This window comes from Fusarium pseudograminearum, chromosome 1 (genome assembly GCF_000303195.2).
Source record: "Fusarium pseudograminearum CS3096 chromosome 1, whole genome shotgun sequence".
Lineage (NCBI taxonomy): Eukaryota > Fungi > Ascomycota > Sordariomycetes > Hypocreales > Nectriaceae > Fusarium > Fusarium pseudograminearum.
The window spans coordinates 2,604,415-2,628,414 of record NC_031951.1 but is presented as its reverse complement, the minus strand read 5'-3'; the positions used below and the strand labels follow the sequence as shown (position 1 = coordinate 2,628,414).

Below are 24,000 nucleotides of genomic sequence, written 5' to 3'. Positions count from 1 at the left end.
TACGTGATTTGATTCAAGAAAGCGAGAATTCTCCGAGTAACACGAGCCGGTAAGAATGAAATCAGTGCCAGATCTGGAGACCGCAATGTAGTGGTTATAAGAACATGCAGCCGGGATGCTATGAATGAGGCTACCCAGTAAGGTGTCTTGGAAGAATAGCCGAGTAGCCTACAGAAGCGAAGTAGGTGCAGGGCCTCCAGGTGCGAAGCGTTCGCCACAAAATGTTCTGTCTGTTTTGAGTATGTGCGTTACTGTTACGGACGTTTCCCGAGAATTGGAAGTGATAAAGTTGGGATTTCGGACGACGGGATGTTCAGGATATGGTTGCTAGACGCAGCTGTGACGACAAGTAGACTTGGTAAATCGAGGCCTAGAGCGAAGAGGATCCACCCTCGAGAATAGTTTGGGGTATATAGACTGCTTCTGAGTGGCTGGATACTGTAAATCGTTAATGTTTCTATAAAGCCATAACGGAGAGTGTCCGGTAAAGTCTTCTACAGATGAGCTCCAAACCCCAGGTTATAGTCTGCCATCAAGATGAGGGGAATTCACTGGCTTGGGGTTTGTTCAAGTGGCGAGACAACCGCCCATGCTGTGCCGCCGAATTGTTTGTCCCTCGGCGTGTGAGTGCTCTCAAGCGTTAGGCGGGTGCCGCAGTCTAATGGGCAGCCTGGAGTCTTTCATGTGCCATTCGGACCTGAAAGTTTGTGGTGTATAAGGAAGCTAGAAGGGGCGGCCCGTAAACATCATGTGCCACACTCCAAGCCTGGGCTGACGATGGTTGGCGAGGCACGTTCTTACATCATTTCTATACCCTCGAAAGGGCATGATGATTTCTCTGTTGGGTCAAAGCCTTTGCTGAACATTGAGATATCTTCCCCGTAACAGACATGTTTTCTTGGTGCCAGTGCAAATAAGTAAGCGCATGCTGCGAAAACATATTTCACAGCCTGTGATTGTGATGCCTTTGTGTTGGCCATCTAGGCACCACATGTCATGAGCGAATGACAATCCAGAATAGGGTCAGCAGGCAGATCATATTCCGGTCTCTTGGCATTCTCGAGGGCTAAAGGAGCCGGTTGTTTATTGCGACTGTGCTGTACGGATACAGTACCGACTGAAGAAGCGTGGCTCTGCAACGGGTATAGCAACGGATGAAAGCCAAGGCCCATCTCGGTTCGGTCCAAGGGACGATAGCAAATGAGAGCCGTGTTGACCAAGATAAGGCAGAGGTTCCACGATTTCGTCATGGTACCTCTAACAATGCCCCGAAACTGTGGCTCCAGCAATCAAAGTGTGGGGCAATTGCGAATCTCCGAATCTTCAGGGGTTCTGTTAGCCTGTGCAGGGAAGTATCGACGACGATGAATTATAAAATAACCCAAACCCCCGAAAAGAGAAAGTCTAGAGTTTGTTTAATGTTGCGCCTGCTGCATTTTCCGTACGCTGTGCTTGTAATCACTGTTCCTGCCGTTAACGGTTTCAACAGAAATCAGGCAAGTCCCGACCTGGGAACTTCCGTCTCAGAACATCTGGCCTGGAGTTCAATTTATTCCTTCCTTCACATAGAACTATTCACTTTTTCCCACGAGAGCACATATCTTGACTGTAACACTCACTTCTACGTCATTCAAGGATGCCATCGCCTATTACTTAACCCATAAGAATCCTTTTCGCTTATTGAATTCATGTTTCGTTTTCGGTCCTATCACAACTTTAATGAGGCTCTTGGCTGCTACTGTCGGGCTCAGCGCCCTGCTAGTGATGGAGCCTTCTCTTATTTTAGTAGTTCATTCGAGCTGTCAGCACGCATGCTGTCAGTCTAACCAAGTTCGGTCTGTCGCACTAACTGGAACGGGAAAGCCTTTCGAGAGCTGTAAGGGTCTTTTCGAAAACACCGCCCTACAAGGCTCGCATCAAATAAACTGTAACATCCACGGATAGACAATCTGGCCGCAAGTTAACGTCGCCCATGCTTTCATTGGCTCTCATGCTACATTCTCATCCAGAATAGGAAATGTCATTCGAATTGCCCCGTTCACAGAGACGATCGACTTGCTTCGCCTAGTCGCCCCGTATTGAACATACGAAAATATACAAGCTGTAACCATGAGTTGACATGGGGAAAGACCTCACTATGGAGGCTCCAAGAGATAAATAAATCATGTTCTGCTCCTGACCTCTGTTCCCAGTTTCTGTATCAAACGCCATAGTGCTTGAACACAGCTACACCTCAAAGAGAAGCTCTGTTACTTGACTAGACCCGGCTTATTTTCATACCGCAACACCTTTGTGTTAACATCATGATATCGTTGGTTAGAAAGGCCATCAAGGCCAAGCAAGACCGCGAAAAGACACAACTTCCCTCCACTTCAATGGAGATGCAACACACACAACACGACATCAACAAGGAACAACCACAATGCCGGCATATGGAAGCTTATGAGTCCCCGAACGTAAAATGCGCTTCGTGTGCATCAGAGAAGAAGGCAGCAAGAGTATATCGATGGAAAATCATCATTGGCCTCATGGCACCTTTTGCCCTTCAGTCTCTTGACTCAACAATGTATGAAAGTAAACCGGCAACGTCCTGATCAAAAGCTAACTCGAGTTCCACAGTATTGCAAGCGCTCTACCATGGATTGCTGGTGATTTTGGAGAAATTTCCCAGCTCAACTGGATCGTCTCTGCCTTTAATCTTACCTCTGCAGCTTTCATACCTTTCTGGAGTCAGATGGCTGATGTCTTTGGTCGCAATGCATCGTTAAATGCCGCCATTATTCTCATGCTTATTGGCAGCGCTCTCTGTACTGGAGCTCCCACAACTGCTTTCCCGGTCCTTCTTCTGGGTCGCGGATTTCAGGGCCTCGCTGCAGCTGGGTTGAATGTTGTTGTTCGCACCATCCTTGCCGATAAGGTCTCCTTGCAGGAAAATGCAAAGAATTGGGCTATCTTCTCACTCGTTGGTGGTATTTCATACGGGCTTGGTCCCGTTATTGGAGGTAGGATTGCTCAATATCGCTTGATTTGGACGAACACGACTAACAATTACTACTAGGATACCTTACTAGAGCCGACTGGAGATGGTGCTTTGGTATCAATCTACCTATCGCTGCTCTCGCCCTCATTGTCGCCTTCTTTGTTCTGCGCAAGGAGCTCCTCGGCCCCCAACCTATTCCCGAGCTCAACGAGACAGCTGAAACCGGAAGACGGACCAAGTTCATCGCACGACTTAAAACGGTCGATTTCGGTGGCCAGCTTCTGTTCATTCTCGGCTTTGGACTTGTTATCCTTGCTCTGACCTGGGGTGGAGCGACATATCCTTGGTCTTCGCCGCCTGTTATCGTTCCCCTGGTTCTTGGTATCATCTTTGCTGTTGTCTTTTGTTACTGGGAATACCTTCTTGCCCCTGGAAACATGGTGGCTGAGAAGATGCCTTGGCAAAGGGCAATGATTCCTTGGGAGCTGATCTCAAATCGAGATATTGGTCTTCTCTTCTATTGCGAGTGTGCTACTGGAGTTGGCATGTACGCAGTAAGTTGAACGCATTGCTTCGTGGTTTCTCGTTCTGACCTCTCTAGGTGCTCTATTTCTGCAACATCTACTTCATCGCTGTGCGGGTAAGTTTATTCATATCATGCCACACGAAGTCGACACTAACCATTATTCCAGGGATATGACTCTGATGAAGCCGGTGTGCAACTTCTCTACTTTGTTCCAGGACTTGGAGGTTCGTCACTTGGATTTCTTTCCATACTGAATGATTTGCTGACATTTCCACAGTTGGTGTATACATTTGCTCCTTCATGTGTAACCGCTGGCCTCGCATGACGTTTCCTTCTGTATTTTTAGGAACACTCACTGAATCAGTGGGCTTGGGTGTTCTAGCGTGGGCGATCTGGGCCGATAGATTGAGCGTCATCTACGGCATGATGGCTCTTGTTGGTTGTGGAAGCGGCATGCGCTTTATGGCTTCGCCACTTCACGGCATTGGTCTCTTCCGTCACTTGCGGGCTTCGGTTATCGGACTCATGGCAGTCGCAATTCCTTTTGGTGGAACCGTTGGATTGACCATTATGTCTGCTGTCTTCAACAACACTTCTGGGCTTGGTTCTAGTGGTGGAGAGTTCAGCCATGTTAAATCCAAAGGAGCTGAAGCAAACGAGCAGGCCAAGATGGGTGTTGTGTGGGCATTTGTCGCCGTCACTCCCATTGTTGCCCTGGTATGTTATTCATATTCCTCACTATATCGAACGAAAACTAACTTCCTACAGGCATTCCCTCTCTCATGGTGTATTGGTAACGTCAAGCTTGGCCAGGGTCCTCCTGGGGAGGATGGTCCTACGGATATTATTGTAAAGGGGTCTTATCTTCTCAAGCTGCTACGTGGCCAGGAGCATCTCAGAATTGAAAAGAATGGTTATAGGCTTAACAGCTCGCATAGCGGCGCATGGTCGGAGAGTGCAGTCTCTGATGAGAACACCAACGCCTCAAGGCAGTTGCAAGGTTCGCGGCAGGTCTGACCTCTTGATAGGTGCACAAGATAACGGACGATCTGGACAAAGAGTATAGACATAATTATCTTTTTTAGCATTTAGAATCTACATATACCCCAGGCGAATAGATATTAAAACATGTACCAGTATCACACATTTTCTCCATTCCTATCACTGCCGCCTCAAGGTCTGCCATATCCTTGTTTGAACAAGACAACTGAAATGGAAGAGAAACAATCTGTCATGTTTACAACAGTGAGCCAATTCCAAGGATTGATGGGGGTGTATGTGACGTTGGGCAGCATACTTTTTTCTGGCGATAGGATGAACAGTTGTATCGACGAATCAAGTACCGCGTACGTATTCGGAGTGATTAGCTGGGGTAGTGTAAGTCCGGTAGTCAGTCAATCGCCTGATATTGACTTTGACTCTACCTAAGTAAATCTGGCGGTAAAACATGAATGCGCCTTTGTTTCGTCTTCTCTTTAACCCCGCCGACTATCAAGTATCTTTGCAAGTCTATAAACGCCTTCGTCATACATAGTTGTTGTATCGTGCTATACCATACCTGTCCTTTAGTCAATTGTCCGCCACGCCTGTTCTCAGCCCACCATCACCATGAGCGATATCGAAGTTGAAGATGAGCAAAGCCCCAATCCAAGATTTTGGCTCGAGTTTCGCACTTTTGACGATGGCCTCTCTTCGCGCTCCAAATCACCCTCGACACTCGCCACATTTCCTCAGTTCGCAGAACTTCCACCTGAATTACGCCTCCGAATTTGGTCGTTTCTTATCCAACCCCGCATCGTCGTCGTATGCTGTATCCAGCGTGATGAACGCCTGGACCAAAGACGCTATGAGTTGAATCAGCGGTCACGGGGTAGATCAGTGCCTGTGCTGCTACACATCAACCGTGAGTCGCGCTACTTGGCTCTGGATCACTACGAGCTTGCTTTTGGATGGCGCATCTCGAAGCTTCTCTCCGATACACCAGTGTCTGCGCCGCCGCGCGTCTGGTTCAATTTTAACCTTGACTGTGTCTATCTCGCCGGTGAGCTGGAAGCGTACGATATCTACGGGTTCAACTCGGCCATGGTGTACTTCCTGCGCCGCGAGGACACGCACAGGGTTAAGCATCTGGCATGCGTGCTTTCAGAACTGGGCTACGCGGAGCAGGAAAGTGACCAGGTGTTTGGGTGCCTGTGGCATGTCGTTGACGGGTTCCCTGCTGCGAAGAAAGTGTTGCTGACGGTGGGCGAAGGGGACGAGGAGGCTTTGAAGGGGAGTAAGTTGAGGGGCACGGATAATGTGATGCAAAAGATCTGGAACGGGTTTCTGGGTGGGTCTGCTACGGAGACGAGTTCGAGGATGGCGGACAAGTCAATGGTGATGGTTGAAGAGGATGATCTGCCAGGATTTGTGGCCGGACATTGATTCGGGCATGAAGGAAGAGCATAGCGGTGATGGATGTGTGGGGTTTCAGAGAGCTTGTTTGAACGGGAAATGTTCTAGAATCTTGTCGGGTTTATGTAGTTTATTTTTATCGTGTTCTGGGGCAGGTTCGAGCAGATCCATGTTTACAACGGTCAGACATGCAGATAGTCTTGAGTGAGCTTGCTATGTTGAGCTACCCGTTTATTTTACAAAATTCTACATGTCTCTTGAGATCAAGTATGAGAAGTGATTATGTAACTCAAGTACTAGATAGAGCGAGTCTATTTGAGTGTTTCCATTGCCTCTCACAATCATAGATGTGCCTTGTTTAAGTGCAGGCAGTTGGTGATAGCTTCAGTTTAGTCAACACTCGGAAGTGAGCCATGACATCCGACAGGTCCAGCGCCTAGGGACGGGAAATCATGGTGTGTACGCCATCCCACCGTGATCTAACGCATGCTAGTGCAAGGCACAACATGCAGTAGAATCGACAGACATGGAAGTTTCTCATCACGATGGACAACCCGTCGCTTCAAACCGAAGGTCCAGGGTAGAGGCAAGCGAGAAGCCAAAGACCAACCGTCCAATTAAACAGCCAAACGTACGGGGAAGCCGTTTCTATGGATCTGATCACGACATGGGACCCCACATGCTCTCCAACAGTTTGGAGTTGAGTCGCCTCCGACAAGGATTAGAAGCCGGGAGGCAAGAGGAGTTGCCCCGTAAAGAAAGAGAAGGAGGAAGAATAAAGAGGACGTCAAGATGAGGCAAATGCATGCAAAATCATGAAATTATTACATATGTACAGTTGTATGTGGATTGTTACTGTCAGACTTTGTATGTGATCTGTAAGGTACACGAATCGTTGTTTTAGTTGACGCCTTGATAAAAAGAGGCTGCCGCAGTGAAACCCAAAAAAGAAACCCAACGACAAAACCTCAAACGACAAACCGAACCAACCCAACGTCAACAAATGACCTCAGGGGCTCCATCGGTTGCCTGAAAGACAGACAGACAAGACAAGACACCCTAGGTAAACAAATTGGGGACATGGGAACCTTCCGATTACTACGCCACGCCTCAGCCCTGGGCCCTGCCAGAGCCCAAGTGGATGCGCAGAGAGTCGTGGAAGCACTAGGAACAGAAAGTGATACCATTTCCCGTAGCGAGGAGACGAAAAGACAACAACAGAAGAAGAGCATGGAGATGTTGATCCACTTCAGAGCAAAAACAATGGGGTTAGTCAAGACGGGTGATGTGATATCCATTCAATCGACATTTGGACTTTGTCAGGATTAGAGCTGAAGTCAATTGACGTTGGGTTAACCGCCCTCAGGGTATCAGAAAAATTGGCCGCTGGAAGCATACCTAAGAGACGAAACTAGTAGATCAGCGTATGCTACTTAGACTATGCTCTTTAGGCTATTTATTTTTGTAACCTAAGACTTAGGAGGTCAACTTTTCTGCTACCCAGTAGACCGCAAAGGTCTCACTGACAGTGATTTCAACCCAAAGATGACCGAGATGGTACAACTGATAACACTAGGCCGGCCTAGTAAGCAGTAATCATATGAGAGAGAGGCTGGGGAATTGGCAACACTATTCCCATCTCTACCCGTGCAGAGTACAATGATACCTGCCTGCTACCTACAAGAGTGATCCAAGATTCATGCAGGTCTATATCACAGACAGTAAATCCATTAGCTACGTGGACATGTGTAACCAACCATCAGGTCCAACCCAATACCAAGCACAAATGCCAGGCCGCCTGCATCGGAATGCACCTAATATATCTAATCCAATCACTTGATACGTCCAAAGTAGCGGTAGCCAGCGCATTGTTTCCATTGTTGGACACCAAGAAAAGACAAACAAGGCAAGGCAAGGCATCCATGTTCTACACAATGTATCCGATGTCGACTATCATCAAGGCAGTAACTGGCATTAGCATACAATCTATTCACTGCTAGTTAGACCATCAGAAAATTTCAATCAATTGCCACAGAAAAACACCCCAAATCATCTAATGACGTTTCGTGATGGAGAGGCAACCTAGAGTTTTCTCAGTGCTAAACCCCAGGGAGAGAAGAGCGACAGTGAAAAAGTGCAACGCCAGTTAAAGGAGGGGCAGGAGCTGCCCGTCCAACATGAGGTCGGTTGGTGGGGCAAAGTATCGAGTTACATTTCAGCCAGTGGGGTTCAAAGCCAACGGACAAGTACTCTAGACTTTGAGCTTGCTCACCCTGGCTCGGATGCCCCGCGATGGAAATTTTGGGAAGCAAAAAGTTTATGAGGACATGACATCAGTGAGATGGAAGCGAAGCAGAGAGGAGGCTTGCACAGGCAGAGAGCAATGCAAAATAGACGGAAGCTACGGAAATAAACATAAAACTTCTAGCAGGCAGTGGACATGTGCAGAATTTGCTGGCTCTGCCAAACATTCAATCACTCACTCGCCTCCAAGAAGCAGCCAGAAACGATTCGAGGTCCATCTCTTCGCCCATTGTCTAGGAGACGTCGCACATTGCATTTTTTTTTAGTGGGGCAAACCCAGATCTGCCAGGTGCAAGCAGCTGCTAGACGCTTCTTCAGACCCCCCATGCGGCTTTGCCCCTCCAGGCACACCCCCCACCAAAGCCTAGCAGCGCCCAGAAAGCGGTAGACGCCCCTGCAACTATCGAGAAGCTCTCCAAAGTGGGCTCCTTTGGAACAGCGCAGAACCGCATCGAACCTTGGCACCCGCCTTTATTTAGATGCTTTGCGCAACTGCTCTTGCTTCCGTCCTTCTTTCCATCATCATCAACACAAACCAATACCCCTCAAAAAGCCTTCAAATACCACGATCTCCCTTTGAAGCAAACCGCGTTTTCTTTTCCTTTTCTTCTCCCTAATCTCTCATACATACTCTACACATCAAACCACACACATCACACAAAATGGGTCCCGCCGTCGGTATCGATTTGGGTACCACGTACTCTTGCGTGGGTATCTTCCGTGAGGATCGGTAAGTTTTTCAATATTTTATTTCCTCCTACCCTAGGATCTAAATGTCTCTCGCTTGAACATCGACGCTAACTTTTACCCCAGATGTGATATCATCGCCAACGACCAGGGTAACCGAACTACCCCCTCATTCGTCGGTTTCACCGACACCGAGCGTCTGATTGGTGATGCCGCCAAGAACCAGGTCGCCATGAACCCCCAGAACACCGTCTTCGACGCCAAGCGATTGATCGGTCGCAAGTTCGCCGATGCTGAGGTCCAGGCCGATATGAAGCACTTCCCCTTCACAATCATCGACAAGGCTGGCAAGCCCGTCATCGAGGTTGAGTTCAAGGGTGAGAAGAAGACCTTCACCCCCGAGGAGATCTCCGCCATGATCCTCACCAAGATGCGTGAGACCGCTGAGTCTTACCTCGGTGAGACCGTCAACAACGCCGTTGTCACCGTCCCTGCCTACTTCAACGACTCTCAGCGTCAGGCTACCAAGGATGCCGGTCTCATCGCCGGTCTCAACGTTCTCCGAATCATCAACGAGCCTACCGCTGCCGCCATCGCCTACGGTCTCGACAAGAAGGTCGAGGGTGAGCGCAACGTCCTCATCTTCGATCTTGGTGGTGGTACCTTCGATGTCTCTCTCCTTACCATTGAGGAGGGTATCTTCGAGGTCAAGTCTACTGCCGGTGACACTCACTTGGGTGGTGAAGATTTCGATAACCGTCTCGTTAACCACTTCGTTAACGAGTTCAAACGAAAGCATAAGGTAATTTATAGTCCCTGATTCCTAAAGCTTTATGGCTTTTATGGCTTTTTCATAAAAATTCATAAAGCCTTAGGGAAAATCCCTACAAGACGAAGAATTTAGGCTAACTCATCATAACAGAAGGATCTTAGCACCAACGTCCGTGCTCTTCGACGTCTCCGAACCGCTTGTGAGCGTGCCAAGCGAACTCTCTCTTCTTCCGCTCAGACCTCCATTGAGATCGACTCTCTCTTCGAGGGTATCGACTTCTACACCTCCATCACCCGTGCTCGTTTCGAGGAGCTCTGCCAGGATCTCTTCCGATCCACCATCCAGCCCGTCGACCGTGTCCTTACCGACGCCAAGATCGACAAGTCCCTTGTCCACGAGATCGTCCTCGTTGGTGGATCTACCCGTATCCCCCGTGTCCAGAAGCTCATCACCGACTACTTCAACGGAAAGGAGCCCAACAAGTCTATCAACCCTGATGAGGCTGTTGCCTACGGTGCCGCTGTCCAGGCTGCTATTCTCTCTGGTGACACCTCTAGCAAGGCTACCAACGAGATTCTCCTCCTTGACGTCGCCCCTCTCTCTCTCGGTATCGAGACCGCTGGTGGTATGATGACCAAGCTCATCCCCCGCAACACCACCATTCCCACCAAGAAGTCCGAGGTCTTCTCTACCTTCTCCGACAACCAGCCTGGTGTCCTTATCCAGGTCTACGAGGGTGAGCGTCAGCGCACCAAGGACAACAACCTCATGGGCAAGTTCGAGCTCACTGGTATCCCCCCTGCTCCCCGTGGTGTTCCCCAGATTGAGGTCACCTTCGATCTTGATGCCAACGGTATCATGAACGTCTCTGCCGTTGAGAAGGGTACCGGCAAGTCCAACAAGATTGTCATCACCAACGACAAGGGCCGCCTGTCCAAGGAGGAGATCGAGCGCATGCTCAACGATGCTGAGAAGTACAAGGAGGAGGACGAGGCCGAGGGTAAGCGTGTCGCTGCCAAGAACGGTCTTGAGTCTTACGCCTACTCTCTCCGCAACACTCTCTCCGACCCCAAGGTCGAGGAGAAGATTGAGGCTTCCGACAAGGAGACCCTCACTGCTGAGATTGACAAGGTCGTCCAGTGGCTCGATGACAACCAGCAGGCTACTCGTGAGGAGTACGAGGAGCACCAGAAGGAGCTTGAGGGCAAGGCCAACCCCATCATGATGAAGTTCTACGGAGCTGGTGGTGAGGGTGCTCCCGGTGGCATGCCCGGCATGCCCGGTGGCCCTGGTGGCTTCCCTGGTGCTGGAGGCCCCGCCCCCGGTGCCGGTGGTGACGATGGTCCCACCGTCGAGGAGGTCGACTAAATTCTTTGATACCCCAATAACATCAGTCTCGACTTCTAGAGCAGCCATGTATCCATGGGTACAATGCGGAGGCTAGTCGTTTTTATGGGATGATGAGATTAGATTTTCCTTTTTTCTGTTTTTATGCGACTTTACGGTTATGAAAAGCTAAGGTGGTCTATGTACTTTAATGAATCAATGAATCATATATTCATAAAACTTTTGTCTTCCTTCTGTGACATGATTGAATTGAGTTGTATCGAGCTCTATCTTCGTAAAACACACCCTCAGAGCCTCCGCCCGCAGGAAAAGCTATGCACCCTTAGGTAGGGGAAGAAATCCTAACTTATGAAAATGTATTAAATTTAGGTAAGTCTTACCTTGCCGTTATGTTAGCATACGCCCCAAAGACGACTCTGATCATCGAGGCTTATGCGACTTGCGACTTGCATGATGTTCTGAAGAATAGGCAAAGGTGCGACGGCATTGACTGGTCATCTTCCCAACAGTATATATGTCATCAAAATGGGTTGAATAGGTTCTTTCTATTAATACAACTGTCATTGATCCGTTCACTTATCCATCAATGGACTGATTAAAAAATGACCCTTCTGGTACTTTCTCCCCTCTACTCTCCCAGACGTCCTCACTACTCGGCTTCCCCGGTCCATACTTTGTAAACTCCTTCGCACGGTAGTGCTCTCGGATTGCCCTCTCGCGTTGCTCACCAGAGTAACCCTTTACTCGCATGCAGAACCAGAAGTCGTCCCAGTGCTCACTGCACGAGCGCATCTCTCCGTAGCGGTACACGGCGGTAAACTGGCCGCCCATTCCGTTACAGCTCCATGCTTGATCAAAGGCCTGTCGGCAGGACATGTCCGTTGGTAGGAGGGCTTCGGCGAGAGGGTCGCGGGGAGGAATATCAGAGGGTGTGGGAGCGGTGGAGCGGGGTGACTTCTTCATGGAGAGCCATGATAACGTGGAGGAGGATTGTTGTTGCTCATCTTGTGTGGGTGTATGCTTGTTCTTTTCGGACTCGAAGAGGTCGAGGAATTTTTGGATTTCTGGGTCGACGTCTGAGTTGGAGGAGGGTGAGGGTGTAGATGGTGGGGGCGTTGAGGTCGCCGATGTGGTAGGAGGTGTGCTGTTCTCAACTGACATCGATATTTTATCCTCCTTGGAGGGTGTTGAAGACCATAGCCAACCCATTGCGATGTTGTGTAAGTGGTGAAAGAAGTAGTCGGAATGGCTCGAAGTGGTTCAAATAGCAGGAATTAACTGCTGAGAGATGAAGTCGTTTGTCGCTTTTGTGATGGCGATCGAATTTAATCGAGGATTGGCCTTGCTGAATTTGGAGTCGAGTATTTTCAACGGTAGATGCAAGTGATATAATATGACTTGGGTCTCGTGCTGCGCGCAAAGCTGTTGGTTAATTGGGTTTTCGAGATTTGGAGACAAGATGCCGCTACAAGGTGACGGGGGAAATATCTGCCGTCTTTCCGACATCATAACGATAGCTGTGGCCAACGTCAACGTTTATTATCTTATTTTAACCAGACCAATATAAACTTTCTAAAAGAGGGAATTGAGATTTATACTGGCTAACGAATAAAATTTATTTGTAGTAGATTCAAAGTCTGAATTCAACCGCTGTGAACTGTTTATCATCGGAGTTATCAGTACGAGTGCCCAATAAGCAATAACTACTTACCTACTAAGTACCTACCTATATATATATTACTGGTCCTCAGGGCCTCCGAAAAATTGGCCGCTGGAAGCATAAGAGACGAAATATGCTACTTAGACTATGCCCTTTAGGCTATTTATTTTTCGTACACTAAGAGTTGAGAGGTCAACTTTTCTACTACCCACTAGCTGGTATGCTCTTTAATCTGTCTCTGTCGAGTTTCATTGCTCAAGAATATCCCACGCTTTACGCGGTTAGTGGGGTTGATCTTCACAAGGACTCCTTGCTTTGAGTGTCTGAGTGTCTAAGAGTGGGTTCCATTGCTCAGTTGTCAATTGTTTCACCTCAATGCACCTTCCCCTCAGGGAATCAGGAAATTTGGTTGTTAGTTCGACCATGGGGAACGAAATTAGTGAGTCAAATCATGCTACTTTAGACCGGATTGTTAGGTCCTTCTTTCTTACACCCAAAGCTCAATATAACAATGACCTCATTGTGGGAGGCTAGCCACGACAGAGCTCTAGTTTGCCTACCTTGTTATTTATCACACCACAAAATAAACAGAGGCCTTCCATAACCCCTCCTCCTTTTCTCTCAGGCCAAACCTCTCATAGCAATGGGAGTTATCGAGCCCTTGGGGCAGTAGAAGATTTGACTACTAGGAGCATAGGAGACGAAATCTCAGGTCAGTTTATGCCGTTCCGGCCTAAGCTATCCATCCCAAAGCTTAGCAGACTGGAGGTCGAGTTTTCTAACGTGCCTCAGACCATGATCCCAAGCCGAGGCCTTGCCAGGGCAGCGCTCTTCGCACCCAGAAGATCAGCAACGTCATTTCTTCTTCGACAGCGGATTAATCAACACACAATACGACGACAACCTCTAAACCGCGCTTGGATCACTACTGCCAACCCCGGAGATCTTGCATCCATTCCTCCGATTGCTTCTTCAGAAGACGGTGCCGATAAGAGCGGCCACATCTCGACGGACTCTAATGAGGCCATCCTTTTCTTCGATAACATATTTCCTCTCAAGCTAAGCAGCGTGCTTGTGCGGCCTTGGAAATCAGATCACGATGTCTCTGACCTTCTCAAGCGGTTCGAAACATCTTCGTTGGGAGTCCTAGACCCTATCCGCCTTGTCAAGACTGCAATCCCGGAAGACCTACCAATTCGAGTCACCGAGATCCTGCCACGCCTAAAGGACGGAGGCGCTTATGTCAAGTTCAAGTACAACGCCAACATAGATCCTGCCGAGATTGAAGCTCAGTTGGGCAAGCGGTTGAGGGAAAAGCCGATAAAACCATGGTTTTCTATCTTTCGCCCCGTAAACGCTCGCCTTGTTCAAGGCACACCTTGGCTGGAGGATCTGTACAGATACCCCACCAGCTTTGTCAAGATCGAATTTGTGCCTCCATCTCCTGGTATAACCCCCGAAGAGCTTCCTGAAGAGACGCTATACACTCTATTCCGTAAATACGGAAAAATTGCAGATATCGTCCCGCAACCAACCGACTCAAAGATCACACCGCGATATGCCCACATCCAATTCCCTGTAACAAGGGATGCGATTACCGCCCGCAATTGTATGCATGGCTTCATCGTGAACGAGATATTAGGAGGTGGCACCAAAGGCACCAAACTTCGCCTTTCTTTCGAGAAGCGTGTCAAGGCCCATAGCATATGGAACTGGTTGAGTAACCATCCTCGAATTGTTGTCCCTGTTGTTGCAGCGCTTCTCGCTGGTCTTTCAGTACTAATCTTTGACCCGATCCGAGAATTCTTCATCAAGCTTCATATCCAACACTCGTTAGAGTTCAAGGACTCGCGTATTTACAAGTGGTTCAAGAAGCAATCAGGCAATTTTGGACTAATACATAAATCGAAGAATGATGACGGCCTCGAGGAAGTCTGGAACCACAGGCGAGACGCAATTGTTGAAGTGCAAGGCTGGCTTGATGAAACCTCTGACACCTTTATCGTCATCACAGGACCCAAAGGCTCAGGAAAGGTCGAGATGGTCATGGACCAGGCTTTGGAAGGTCGAAAGAATGTGCTCAAGGTTGACTGCAGACGTATTGTCGAGGCTAGAGGAGAGGCCGGTACCATCAAGCATCTGGCAATGGCTGTTGGCTACCGTCCCGTCTTTTCCTGGGCAAACAACATCAGCAGTATGATTGACCTTGCTGTGCAGAGTACCACCGGTGTCAAGGCGGGATTCTCCGAGACTCTCGAATCTCAACTGAACAAGATCATGCAGACCACCACCGGCGCCCTCAAGGATGTTGCTGTCTCTTCTCGCAGTAAGAAAGATAGTGACTACAAACTGTCCGAGGATGCATGGCTAGAAGCCCACCCGGAGCGCAGACCTGTCGTTGTTGTCGATAACTTTCTCCACAAAGGCGAGGAAAATAGCATCATTTACGACAAGATCGCCGAGTGGGCAGCCACTGTAGTGCAGAACAATGTTGCTCATGTCATCTTCCTTACCACAGACACAGCCTACTCGAAACCTCTTGACAAGGCACTCCCTGATCGAATTTTCCGTACCGTTTCCCTCGGCGATCTCGCACCTGAGGTGGCCAAGAACTTTGTTCTCAGTCGCGTAAAGGATCAGTTGGCAGATGATGAAAAGGCACGAAAGGAATTGGGTGACGACGCACCACCAGCGAAAGCACCCATTCCGCGTACCAACATGCGGGAACTCGATCAATGCATTGGAACACTCGGTGGTCGCCTCACAGACTTGGAGTTTCTTGCTCGACGCCTTCGTACCGGCCAGTCTCCCAAGCAGGCTGTGGACGAGATTGTATCCGAGACAGCCACCGACATCGTGCGAATCTTCCTTCTTGGCAAACCGTCCGATATTGACGGCAAGAACTTCTCCTCTCAACAGGCCTGGCACCTTGTGAAATCTCTTGCGAAAAACCCGAAGCTACGTTACAACGAAGTCCTCCTCTCCACGCCATTTTCCTCCGCCGCTCCTGCTGGCTCCAATGCCGATGCTGCTATCGACAGCCTCGTCAGTACGGAGCTTATTGCAGTTAAAACCTATCAGGGTCGCCCTATGACCATCACAGCCAGCAAGCCGCTGCACCAAGCCGCATTCACTGTTCTCCTCCAGGACCGCGTACTCAGCGCCAAGATGGATTATGATACCCTTAACGATGCGTGCAAAGCAGAGGCTCGTTCAATTGAGAAGGTTGAGAACGAGCTAGCATTGCTGGGCACCATGCCTCGACAGCCAGGAGAGACTGCTGGGCGCATTACCTTTTTGCTTCGCAAGCTTGAAGCCAGCCAAGCTAAAATCGCCAAGTGGGATGATGAGATGATTGCCCTAAAGAAGCTTCTTAGCGAGGAATTTTAGACCAGAGGACCTATCTGGTAGCATAAGAGATGGAATAGTTTAGCCATTTATATAATTTACCTCAATTGGGCCTCTTTGCCCCTGGAATTGAGCGCATTATGTTGGTCACACATCGCGAAGACGATCTAATAGCACCTTGATGTTGGGTCGTTTCCACGATACGTGGCTGTCACGCTGTTGTCATCTTTCAATATCTGTGACAACTCATAACGGGTGATTTGTAGGCAGATCAAAAAGCGCACTCTGTAATTGCAACAGTTCTGCATTGAAATTTCATCTCGTGAATGGTATACAACAAACTCAACGCGCCCCTCCCAAACCGCACATAAATCATAAAACCGGCCAACAAGACACTCTCCCAGAGAGAAATTCTGACACAATGAACCAAGCCCTTTCTATGTCTTTTGCAAAGGAATGCGTTCTCAGAAAATGCTCCAACAAAGAGTAGTCTTGTTTTGCGCCACAAATTGGAACAAGTTGCGCAATCGTTTATATACTTCCAAAGGTATCATGGACGTTGCCACTATCAGGCCATCATGGACATCTGTGACTGATCTGGTTCTGTGGATTGAGCTGCTATCTCACATCCTTGGGTAAAGAAGATTCGCGAGTCTGTATCGTAATCGTTTGTTATGCTGTAGTAGTTTCCTATTCACCGTTAACAAAATGGAATATTGAAAAAGGACCAGGGGGGATATACCTCTGGGGACGAACCACATGCCTCCAGCACTGAGGCGGAATGATGCCTCGTTCACAGTAACAAGCACTTTTCCGGTATGCACAAAGAATGCCATGTGCATCTTGCGCGAGTTCTTGGGCCGTTTCTCTGAACCAGCAGGTAGATCGACGACACCTGCGCCCATAAAAGGCGTTGTGAGCGTCTTGGCCATACGAAAAGATACACCTTGAACGTCGCGGGTTTGAATAGCCGGACCTGATATGGCGATCCGATCATCCATCACCTCCACCGGTTCTTCGTCACCGGGAGGATTCTTCTCGTGCTCAGGGTCCCATAGGATCACTTCGCCGTTGACAGTACCAGGATCAAGCTCCCAGTCTTCAGGCTCAACGGTTTCAACTTGCCTCGTAGCTTTTGACTTTGCCTTGCTAGGGCGACCTCTCGGTTTTGACGGTTTGGCGCGCACTTCCTCTACAGGAGCACGTATGACCTCTTTGATAGTTGAAAGCACGAAACGATCGCGACCAGAAACGTCCTTAAATTCTTCCTCTTCCTGAACCACCTTGTCACCTGCCCACCAGCTGAGTGGTTTGAACGAGTGTCTTCCAGATCTTGTCGTATGTACCTCGTCGACGTCGTGGCGAACAGAAACAAGACCACGCTTTTTGGGTAGAGGAGGCCCGCGCTGAAGTGCTGCGAATGATGTCTCTCCAACGTCGTCCACAGCATCCGCAACCGCTTGCACTTTGGGCTTTCGCCCAGGTCTCCCTCTCGGTTTTTTTGCCTCTGCTGTTGACGCAGCTTTTGATGGTACTGGTTTGGTCGGTTTTGACGGTTTAGGAGCCTCGGTTCGTTGTTTCTTGATCTGTCTCGGTGACTCTGCTTGTTCTTGCTCTTGCTCCGACCCTTCGTTTTCCTGCTCTTCAGTCTCTTCAACCTCCTCTTGCGCTGGCCGTTTCCGTGATGGAGGTGCCTTGGATTCCTTCGGTTGAGCAGCATTTTTAGGTTTCCGTCCGGGTCGACCTTGGGCGGGTTTGGTGGTTTCTTGGGGCTCTTCTGGCTCTTCCTCGCTGTGTTCCTCCTCGACAGGTTCTTCCTCGACTATTTTCGCTTTCGGTGGTCTTCCGCGTCGCCCTGGTTTCTTAGGGCTTGGGTCTGCTTTTGCTTGGCTGGATTTGGCTGTTCCTTTGGCGGTCTTGGGTACAGGCGCAGGCGCAGGTTCGGGTTCGGATTCAGATTCTGCTTCGGAGCCGTGCTCTGAAGAATGCCCGCCCATGTCTTCTACCAGTTGAAGCGACTCATTGAGTAGTTCCACGTCGTTCTCCACCTCATCATCGCCGCCCACAGGCGCGTCTTCCATCTCTTCCTCCTCTTCGTCTTCATCCTCGTCCTCGTGAAGTGTGCCATTGGCTCCGTTCGTCGCAGGCTTTCCGCGCCCTGTGGGCTTTGATCCAAAATCAATTTTCCTGGTCACGGTATTATCGCGATCTTTCGGGATAGGTGATCGGGCAGGCGATCGACTCGGCGAAGAGAGGTGTTCTAGATTCGGATTTCGTCGAGGGGAAGACAATATTCCAGTCTTTATTGGTGACCGACTTCGAGGCAGAGGGATCATGCTTTTCCTAAGCACAGTCTGAGGACCTGGTCCAAAGCCTAGAGTGGTGTTAGTCCATGGGTCTCATTACAGTAAGCCTCAGTGAGCGGACTTGTTTCAATATCCATATCCTCGCTGCCTTGGTCGTCATCTTCATTCTCTCCGGTTTCGTCATGATCGTTATCTTCTTCATCGTCGTCGAATCTTGGTATAGATGTTTCTCTTTCGGGCGAAGAGGAGAGGTCGTCTAAAGGTTGCATGCCATGTTCGTCGCGATTGCCTCTGTCCCTTAACTCTGCGCCAGTTTTTCTACAAATAAATTAGCACTTGTTTACTGAGTCGCATTGGGGGGATCTCGCGATCGGATATGCGCAACCAGACTTACCGACCACGAACACCAAGAATATTGATATCTTGCGGTTCTTCGGCTTCGGTGCGCCTTGCGCCGCCACGAGGGGCTATCATTGTGTATTTTTGTTTCGCTCAAGCGGATCGTATGTTATGTCCGTGTAGGATCTGCATAAATTGCTTTTATGGTTCTGAAAACAGTCCGCAACGTCAAAGGGTTTTAGTCGTGAGTTGTACAGCTACAAAATCAAAAACGGGACTGGACGCGATTGGTGACGCGGGTGGTGTGTGTTGTTGTCGTTTGGTGACTTTTAGCTGTCCCTGTCGCGGGTAATTAGGTGAAGTGGGCTGTAGCTCGGGGTGTGTTTAGAGGGTCGCAGCCCGTTGATTTGGTCCAGTAAAAGCGTTGAACTGGCACAGTGGGTTAAGGTATCATTGAGCAGAAGTCATGACCAACAAACGCTTTGGTAGGGTTTTTGATGATGTTATTTACATGGACTTACTTACCAGAGGTGAACTCGTGAATTCAAGGATCCGAATTGGAATAAGCCTTGCTTCGCTAAGTTCTTTGTTCTTACATGGGTGTACTTTGGCATGACCTGATGCTTTCGGCTCACTGCACATAACTTACCTTATCGTGGCGTTGTAAGTGGCTTGCCCTTGAGCAGTAGAGTAATTGAGTTGAAACCCGAATTAACGGGTTTCTTCTAGACAATATGGTTTATTGGTATTGCCAAAATCACTGTATCATCATTGTAGTACCTGGCTGTGGCTTACACATCGAAGCCGACCTAACTTAGTAGGTGGACTAGATCTAAAGTGGATTCAAGGTGCTTAACGCGTCCAGACGCGTCTCCTAAAGACATGTCCCATCTCCAACACCAACCAATTTCTTTATTTTGACCTTCAGGACAACTAACGATACCACAACCACAATTGTTCCATTCCTCATCATCCGGACCTCGTATGCAACAGAACAACAACAACAACAACAATAAATAATATCGACTTCAATCACATCATGACAGATTCACCAGTCGAAGATGTCCCCGAGACAACTCGTTCATCCTCAGGAACCTACATCCCACCCTCAGTCCACGACACTGCCCTCATCGCAGGCGAATCATTCACACACATCACAGCGATCCCTCCTTCGCTTCAACCAACCGACCCTTCAGATCCATCTTCCGCAACACCATGCTGTCTCGGCGTCGATGAAGCTGGCCGTGGCCCCGTTCTCGGCCCCATGGTCTACGGCGTCGTCTTTCTCCCCATCTCCCTATCCGACTCTCTTCTCCGCGAAACACATCACTTTGACGACTCCAAGGTTCTAAAACCTGCCGTTCGCTCTGATCTTATGCGCACCCTGTGTACACCTGGCTCAGATCTTTACGAATCGTGCGGTTGGGCTACGGCCTCGTTATCGGCAAGGGACATTGGCGCCAACATGTATCGGCCTAATGCATACAACCTCAACGCCCAGGCTATGGACGCCACGGTCGATCTCATCAAGGCTGTGTATGCCGCAGGTGTTAATGTGCAGGAGATTTTTGTCGACACCATCGGTCAGCCTGCGGCCTACCAGGCCAAGCTTCAGCGTATATTCCCCACGGTCAAGATTATTGTTGCCAAAAAGGCAGATAGTCTATACCCCTGCGTCAGTGCTGCCTCGGTTTGCGCAAAGGTCACCCGTGATGCTGCGCTTGAAGTACTATTTGAAGCGAGGGCCGACGACGAGGAAAAGGGTGGCGAGGCGATGGCTTGGGGCTCAGGTTATCCATCTGACGGAAACTGCGTGAGCTGGATGAAGAACAATATGCATCCTGTTTTTGGATGGGGTCCCGAGTGTCGGTTCAGTTGGGGCACAGCGAAGGACATGCTCGAGGGCAAGGGTAATGGCGTTAAGGTCGAATGGCCGCTAGACGATGATGGCGAGACCAGCAGAGTCACTGATTTCTTCGTCGCAGGTGACAAAAGCAAGGAATCATCGGAGTTAGGCAATTGGTTTGGTACTCCTGCGGATTTGGAAGCATTCTAGATACCCCTTATAATCTACAAACAAATTTGGTGTCGAGGATACATACATCATGGCATTGATGTCAATGGAACTTTTGTTGGGATTTTTTATAGATATTATATCCTATTTGCTATTCATATCTGGCTCGATATGGAGCCACTACTCACAAACTCCTACATATACTTTTTACATCAAATGTCATCAATGTCGTCCTTTTCGGCAGTCGAGTTGGCCTTCTTCCCTCGGCTATCCAATGTGTCCATACTAATATTGTCGCTGTCCTGGCGCGCAGGCATGCCAACCGCCTGCCTTGCGGTGTCAGAGTTAGCAATGAAATCGCGGAGCTGCTGCTTGGCAATCTCAACACCCTGTGTCATGGCAGCATTGCTCATTGAGAGCATAGGGCCAAGCAGGTTAAGTGTGTATGCCAAGTATGTACCTCCGGCCATAACCAGAATAAGGAGGCACAGGAAGGGGTTTCGCAGAACTATAGAGTGGTTTGTTAGCACCAGCACAAAGTATATCTATATCCAATTCAAACGTACCTGTCAAAATCTCGTTCCAGCCAAGAGCAAGGAGCAGGCCGTAGAAGTACCACGGAACCTGGGCAACTCCTCCAATGGCTCCACGCTTAGCTTCGACGTATACTCCGTCAGCTGTCTTCTTGAATCGCACAACAAGATCCTGGCGCTTGCCCTCGCTGAGCACTGTCATCTCTTCCTCGAGACTCTTGCCATCTTCCTCATCGATGCCACCAATTGGTGCTAGATCTTCCTCGTCGCTGGCCTCAACGCCACTAGGCTGGGCTCCAACAAAACCTGGCAGGTCGGGAGGACCATATGTCTCTGAAAGCCGGAACCTCGAAAGAAGAGGAACAAGGGTGAGAGTAGACTCTCTCGCCTTGGTATAAATTCCCTCGATATCATCGCTGGGGCGCCATATTCTTGGCACGCCAGCCTCATCATATCGGAACTTGTCTTCAAAGTTCTCACGGAGCTTCAAGAGGATGTTGCCCTCCATAACCTCTTCCTCGATTTTCTCCCGGAGAGCATTCCAGCTCTTTCGGCGCAATCGCCATGAACCAATCTCAACTTCCTCACTGGTGGCATCGAAGCTCTTGGCACGCTCGGCAAATCTAACCTCAGCCTCCTTAACGATACCTGTAAAGACCTTCCAGACTCTGTCCCAGAGATCCTTCTCTGTCTCAGGCTTCTCGCCGTTCTCGGGGGCACCGGAACCGCCTCGGCCGCTACCCAGCTTGTTGAACTCGAGGCCAATGGCATCGCCAAGTCGAGACCTGACCCAACGCTCAACACGGGTCGCAAGTCGTCGCATCTCCTCCTTTCGCAGCTTGGCGCTCTCTTCATCGAGCTCCTTCTCAAAGAGCCTTAACTGTGACTCGAAGTTGGTCCACGTGACGCCTTCGATGAGCAGGCTCTGCGCCTCAACACCAAAAATGTCCAGCGTCTTTCGCTTCTCATTTGCAACAATCTCGGCGAATTCATATTGGCCACCGGCCTTTTGTCCAGCCTTGACCTTGTTGGCAACAGCATCGCCGAAAGCAGAAACGCCAGCCTTATGGGCAGCAGCCAACTGGCTCTGGTAGAGAGATTTGAGACGGGCGTCAATCTTGCCCTCAAGCTCGTGTCGCTTGCGAGTATAGACACCCTTGTGGTAGCGGCTAGCTTGCACCTCGAAAGCCTTGATACACTTCTGACGAGCGTCGTTTCCAGCCAACCCAAGGTCAGGCAGAACAGTTGGGATTCCCAACTTGGATGCTTCGCTCTGCTTCTCCTCAAGTGGGGCAATGATCACATCAAAGTCGATTTGGACTTCCCGTGCAATCTCGTCACAACGGAATTGGGCCAGAAGCTCCTGCTGGGTGGGGAGATCCAGATCCTTGTTGTTCACGATCTGGTCCCAGATACCCTCGGCATATACAGAGAAACCATCGGCAGGGATGCGTCGGTGATATTCAGAGAGGAACAGGCCACCCTCGAGCTCTTGGTCACCATGCAGGCCAGGCTTGCCGTGTCTGTGACCAGCTGTGAATCGAGCACCAAGCTTCTGAACCTCCTCGGTGAACTTATCAGCCTGCAGGATCTTGTGGGGCAGGGCAGCGAAGCCAAAATCGAAGTAGTCCTCGATGCGCGAGCCTTCAAGCCCCTGAGGCTTGGAGAGGGACGACCAAATCTTGGTCAAGTCCTGAATAAGGGTCGTTCGTAGATTGCCGAGGGGAGTGGTGCCGAGGTGATCTCGAATGACGAAGAAGAGTAGAGATCTGGGAGTTGATCTAGAACAGTGTTAGTAATCGCGCATACGTGGGCTACTGTGGAGGGTCTGACTTACTGCTTGTCCTTGAGGAAGATCTGCAGGTTGACTTCGAAAACGGTCTTGAGGAGACCCATGTTGGCACCCTGATACAGACCAACCTGGTGCTCCCAGATATTGACGATCAGAACCTCGCTGGTAGCCAGCGCAAACAGGGCACTTTTGCGCTCAAAGTCCTGGTCCTCACCGCGCTCTCGACCATCCGTACCCTCAACGTCCATGACGAGGATGTTCTCCGACATCGGGGTGCCTGCGCTTGTCTCCCGCTTGTTCTTGGACATCCAGATACCCTTTGTGGTTTGTCGACGCTCCGTTTCCGACATGACGGAGAACTCGGTGCCAAAGAGGTTGTTGAGCAGGGTGGACTTTCCAGTGGACTGGGAGCCAAAGACGGAAATGAGGTGGTAGTTGAAACCCGAGTCGGCAACATTGGTTCTTTGGAGATACTCGCTGATGTGGGTGCTGTGACGTGTTAGAAGGCATCATGATGGACAAAATGGCGGAGAAAGGAGTGCTTTGTTCTAGACGTACTTGAACTCCTTGTCCTCGTCGATAACCTGGACGCCATGCTCATAGCTTCCAGCCCCCGGCGCCTCGCCGACGGCAGAGAAATGGCCGTTCATGATATGCGATTGTGGTATATATCGAAGAGTGCAAGTGTAGGTGTAGTTGTTGGTTTTATTCGAGCTCTGGGAGGTGCATCCGTGGGAAAAGTTACGGGTGGCGACCCTCGCTAACTGGGCAAGGTTATGTTAATGTGACGATATAATTTGGAGTAGAGGAGAAAGAGAAAAAACCACGATCGGGTTTTGGAGAAGAGATAAACCAAAACAGGATCGAGAGTTGTTGGGGCGAATAAAGGCAGTCGGAAGACCAAAAGTTGTGACCACCTGGACAAGACCATGGAGACGAGACCTGATGGGCCAGATCCTTGTGACGAAAGATCCAGTCCAATTGAGGCCGGGGGGGGG

At 49.6% G+C, this 24,000-nt stretch overlaps 7 protein-coding genes across 7 annotated transcripts, besides 2 other annotated features; 4 read left to right on the top strand and 3 right to left on the bottom strand.

The window, feature by feature from the left end:
* Nucleotides 1-5,114: 5,114 nt before the first annotated feature.
* On the top strand, nt 5,115-5,930 carry FPSE_11611 (uncharacterized protein; the record flags this gene model as incomplete). The annotated part of the gene is made up of 1 exon (XM_009264728.1): nt 5,115-5,930. The coding sequence occupies one exon, from the start codon at nt 5,115-5,117 to the stop codon at nt 5,928-5,930; it is 816 nt and encodes a 271-aa protein (XP_009263003.1).
* Nucleotides 5,931-8,866: 2,936 nt separating this feature from the next.
* Nucleotides 8,867-11,031, top strand: FPSE_11610 (uncharacterized protein; the record flags this gene model as incomplete). Its single annotated transcript, XM_009264727.1, has 3 exons — nt 8,867-8,934; nt 9,018-9,693; nt 9,814-11,031. 3 exons carry the CDS (start codon nt 8,867-8,869, stop codon nt 11,029-11,031), a joined length of 1,962 nt encoding a protein of 653 aa, XP_009263002.1.
* Nucleotides 11,032-11,586: 555 nt separating this feature from the next.
* On the bottom strand, nt 11,587-12,219 carry FPSE_11609 (uncharacterized protein; the record flags this gene model as incomplete). Its single annotated transcript, XM_009264726.1, has 1 exon — nt 11,587-12,219. The coding sequence occupies one exon, from the start codon at nt 12,217-12,219 to the stop codon at nt 11,587-11,589; it is 633 nt and encodes a 210-aa protein (XP_009263001.1).
* A 1,246-nt stretch (nt 12,220-13,465) lies between these two features.
* FPSE_11608 (uncharacterized protein) lies at nt 13,466-16,060 on the top strand (the record flags this gene model as incomplete). The annotated part of the gene is made up of 1 exon (XM_009264725.1): nt 13,466-16,060. The coding sequence occupies one exon, from the start codon at nt 13,466-13,468 to the stop codon at nt 16,058-16,060; it is 2,595 nt and encodes an 864-aa protein (XP_009263000.1).
* Nucleotides 16,061-16,586: 526 nt separating this feature from the next.
* FPSE_11607 (uncharacterized protein) lies at nt 16,587-18,798 on the bottom strand (the record flags this gene model as incomplete). Its single annotated transcript, XM_009264724.1, has 4 exons — nt 16,587-16,708; nt 16,761-18,392; nt 18,446-18,642; nt 18,719-18,798. The coding sequence occupies 4 exons, from the start codon at nt 18,796-18,798 to the stop codon at nt 16,587-16,589; spliced, it is 2,031 nt and encodes a 676-aa protein (XP_009262999.1).
* Nucleotides 17,931-17,987: a microsatellite.
* Nucleotides 18,799-19,656: 858 nt separating the features above from the next.
* Nucleotides 19,657-19,679: a microsatellite.
* A 23-nt stretch (nt 19,680-19,702) lies between these two features.
* Nucleotides 19,703-20,719, top strand: FPSE_11606 (uncharacterized protein; the record flags this gene model as incomplete). The annotated part of the gene is made up of 1 exon (XM_009264723.1): nt 19,703-20,719. One exon carries the CDS (start codon nt 19,703-19,705, stop codon nt 20,717-20,719), a length of 1,017 nt encoding a protein of 338 aa, XP_009262998.1.
* A 170-nt stretch (nt 20,720-20,889) lies between these two features.
* Nucleotides 20,890-23,652, bottom strand: FPSE_11605 (uncharacterized protein; the record flags this gene model as incomplete). The annotated part of the gene is made up of 4 exons (XM_009264722.1): nt 20,890-21,185; nt 21,244-22,991; nt 23,048-23,491; nt 23,561-23,652. The coding sequence occupies 4 exons, from the start codon at nt 23,650-23,652 to the stop codon at nt 20,890-20,892; spliced, it is 2,580 nt and encodes an 859-aa protein (XP_009262997.1).
* Between the last annotated feature and the right edge of the window lie 348 nt (nt 23,653-24,000).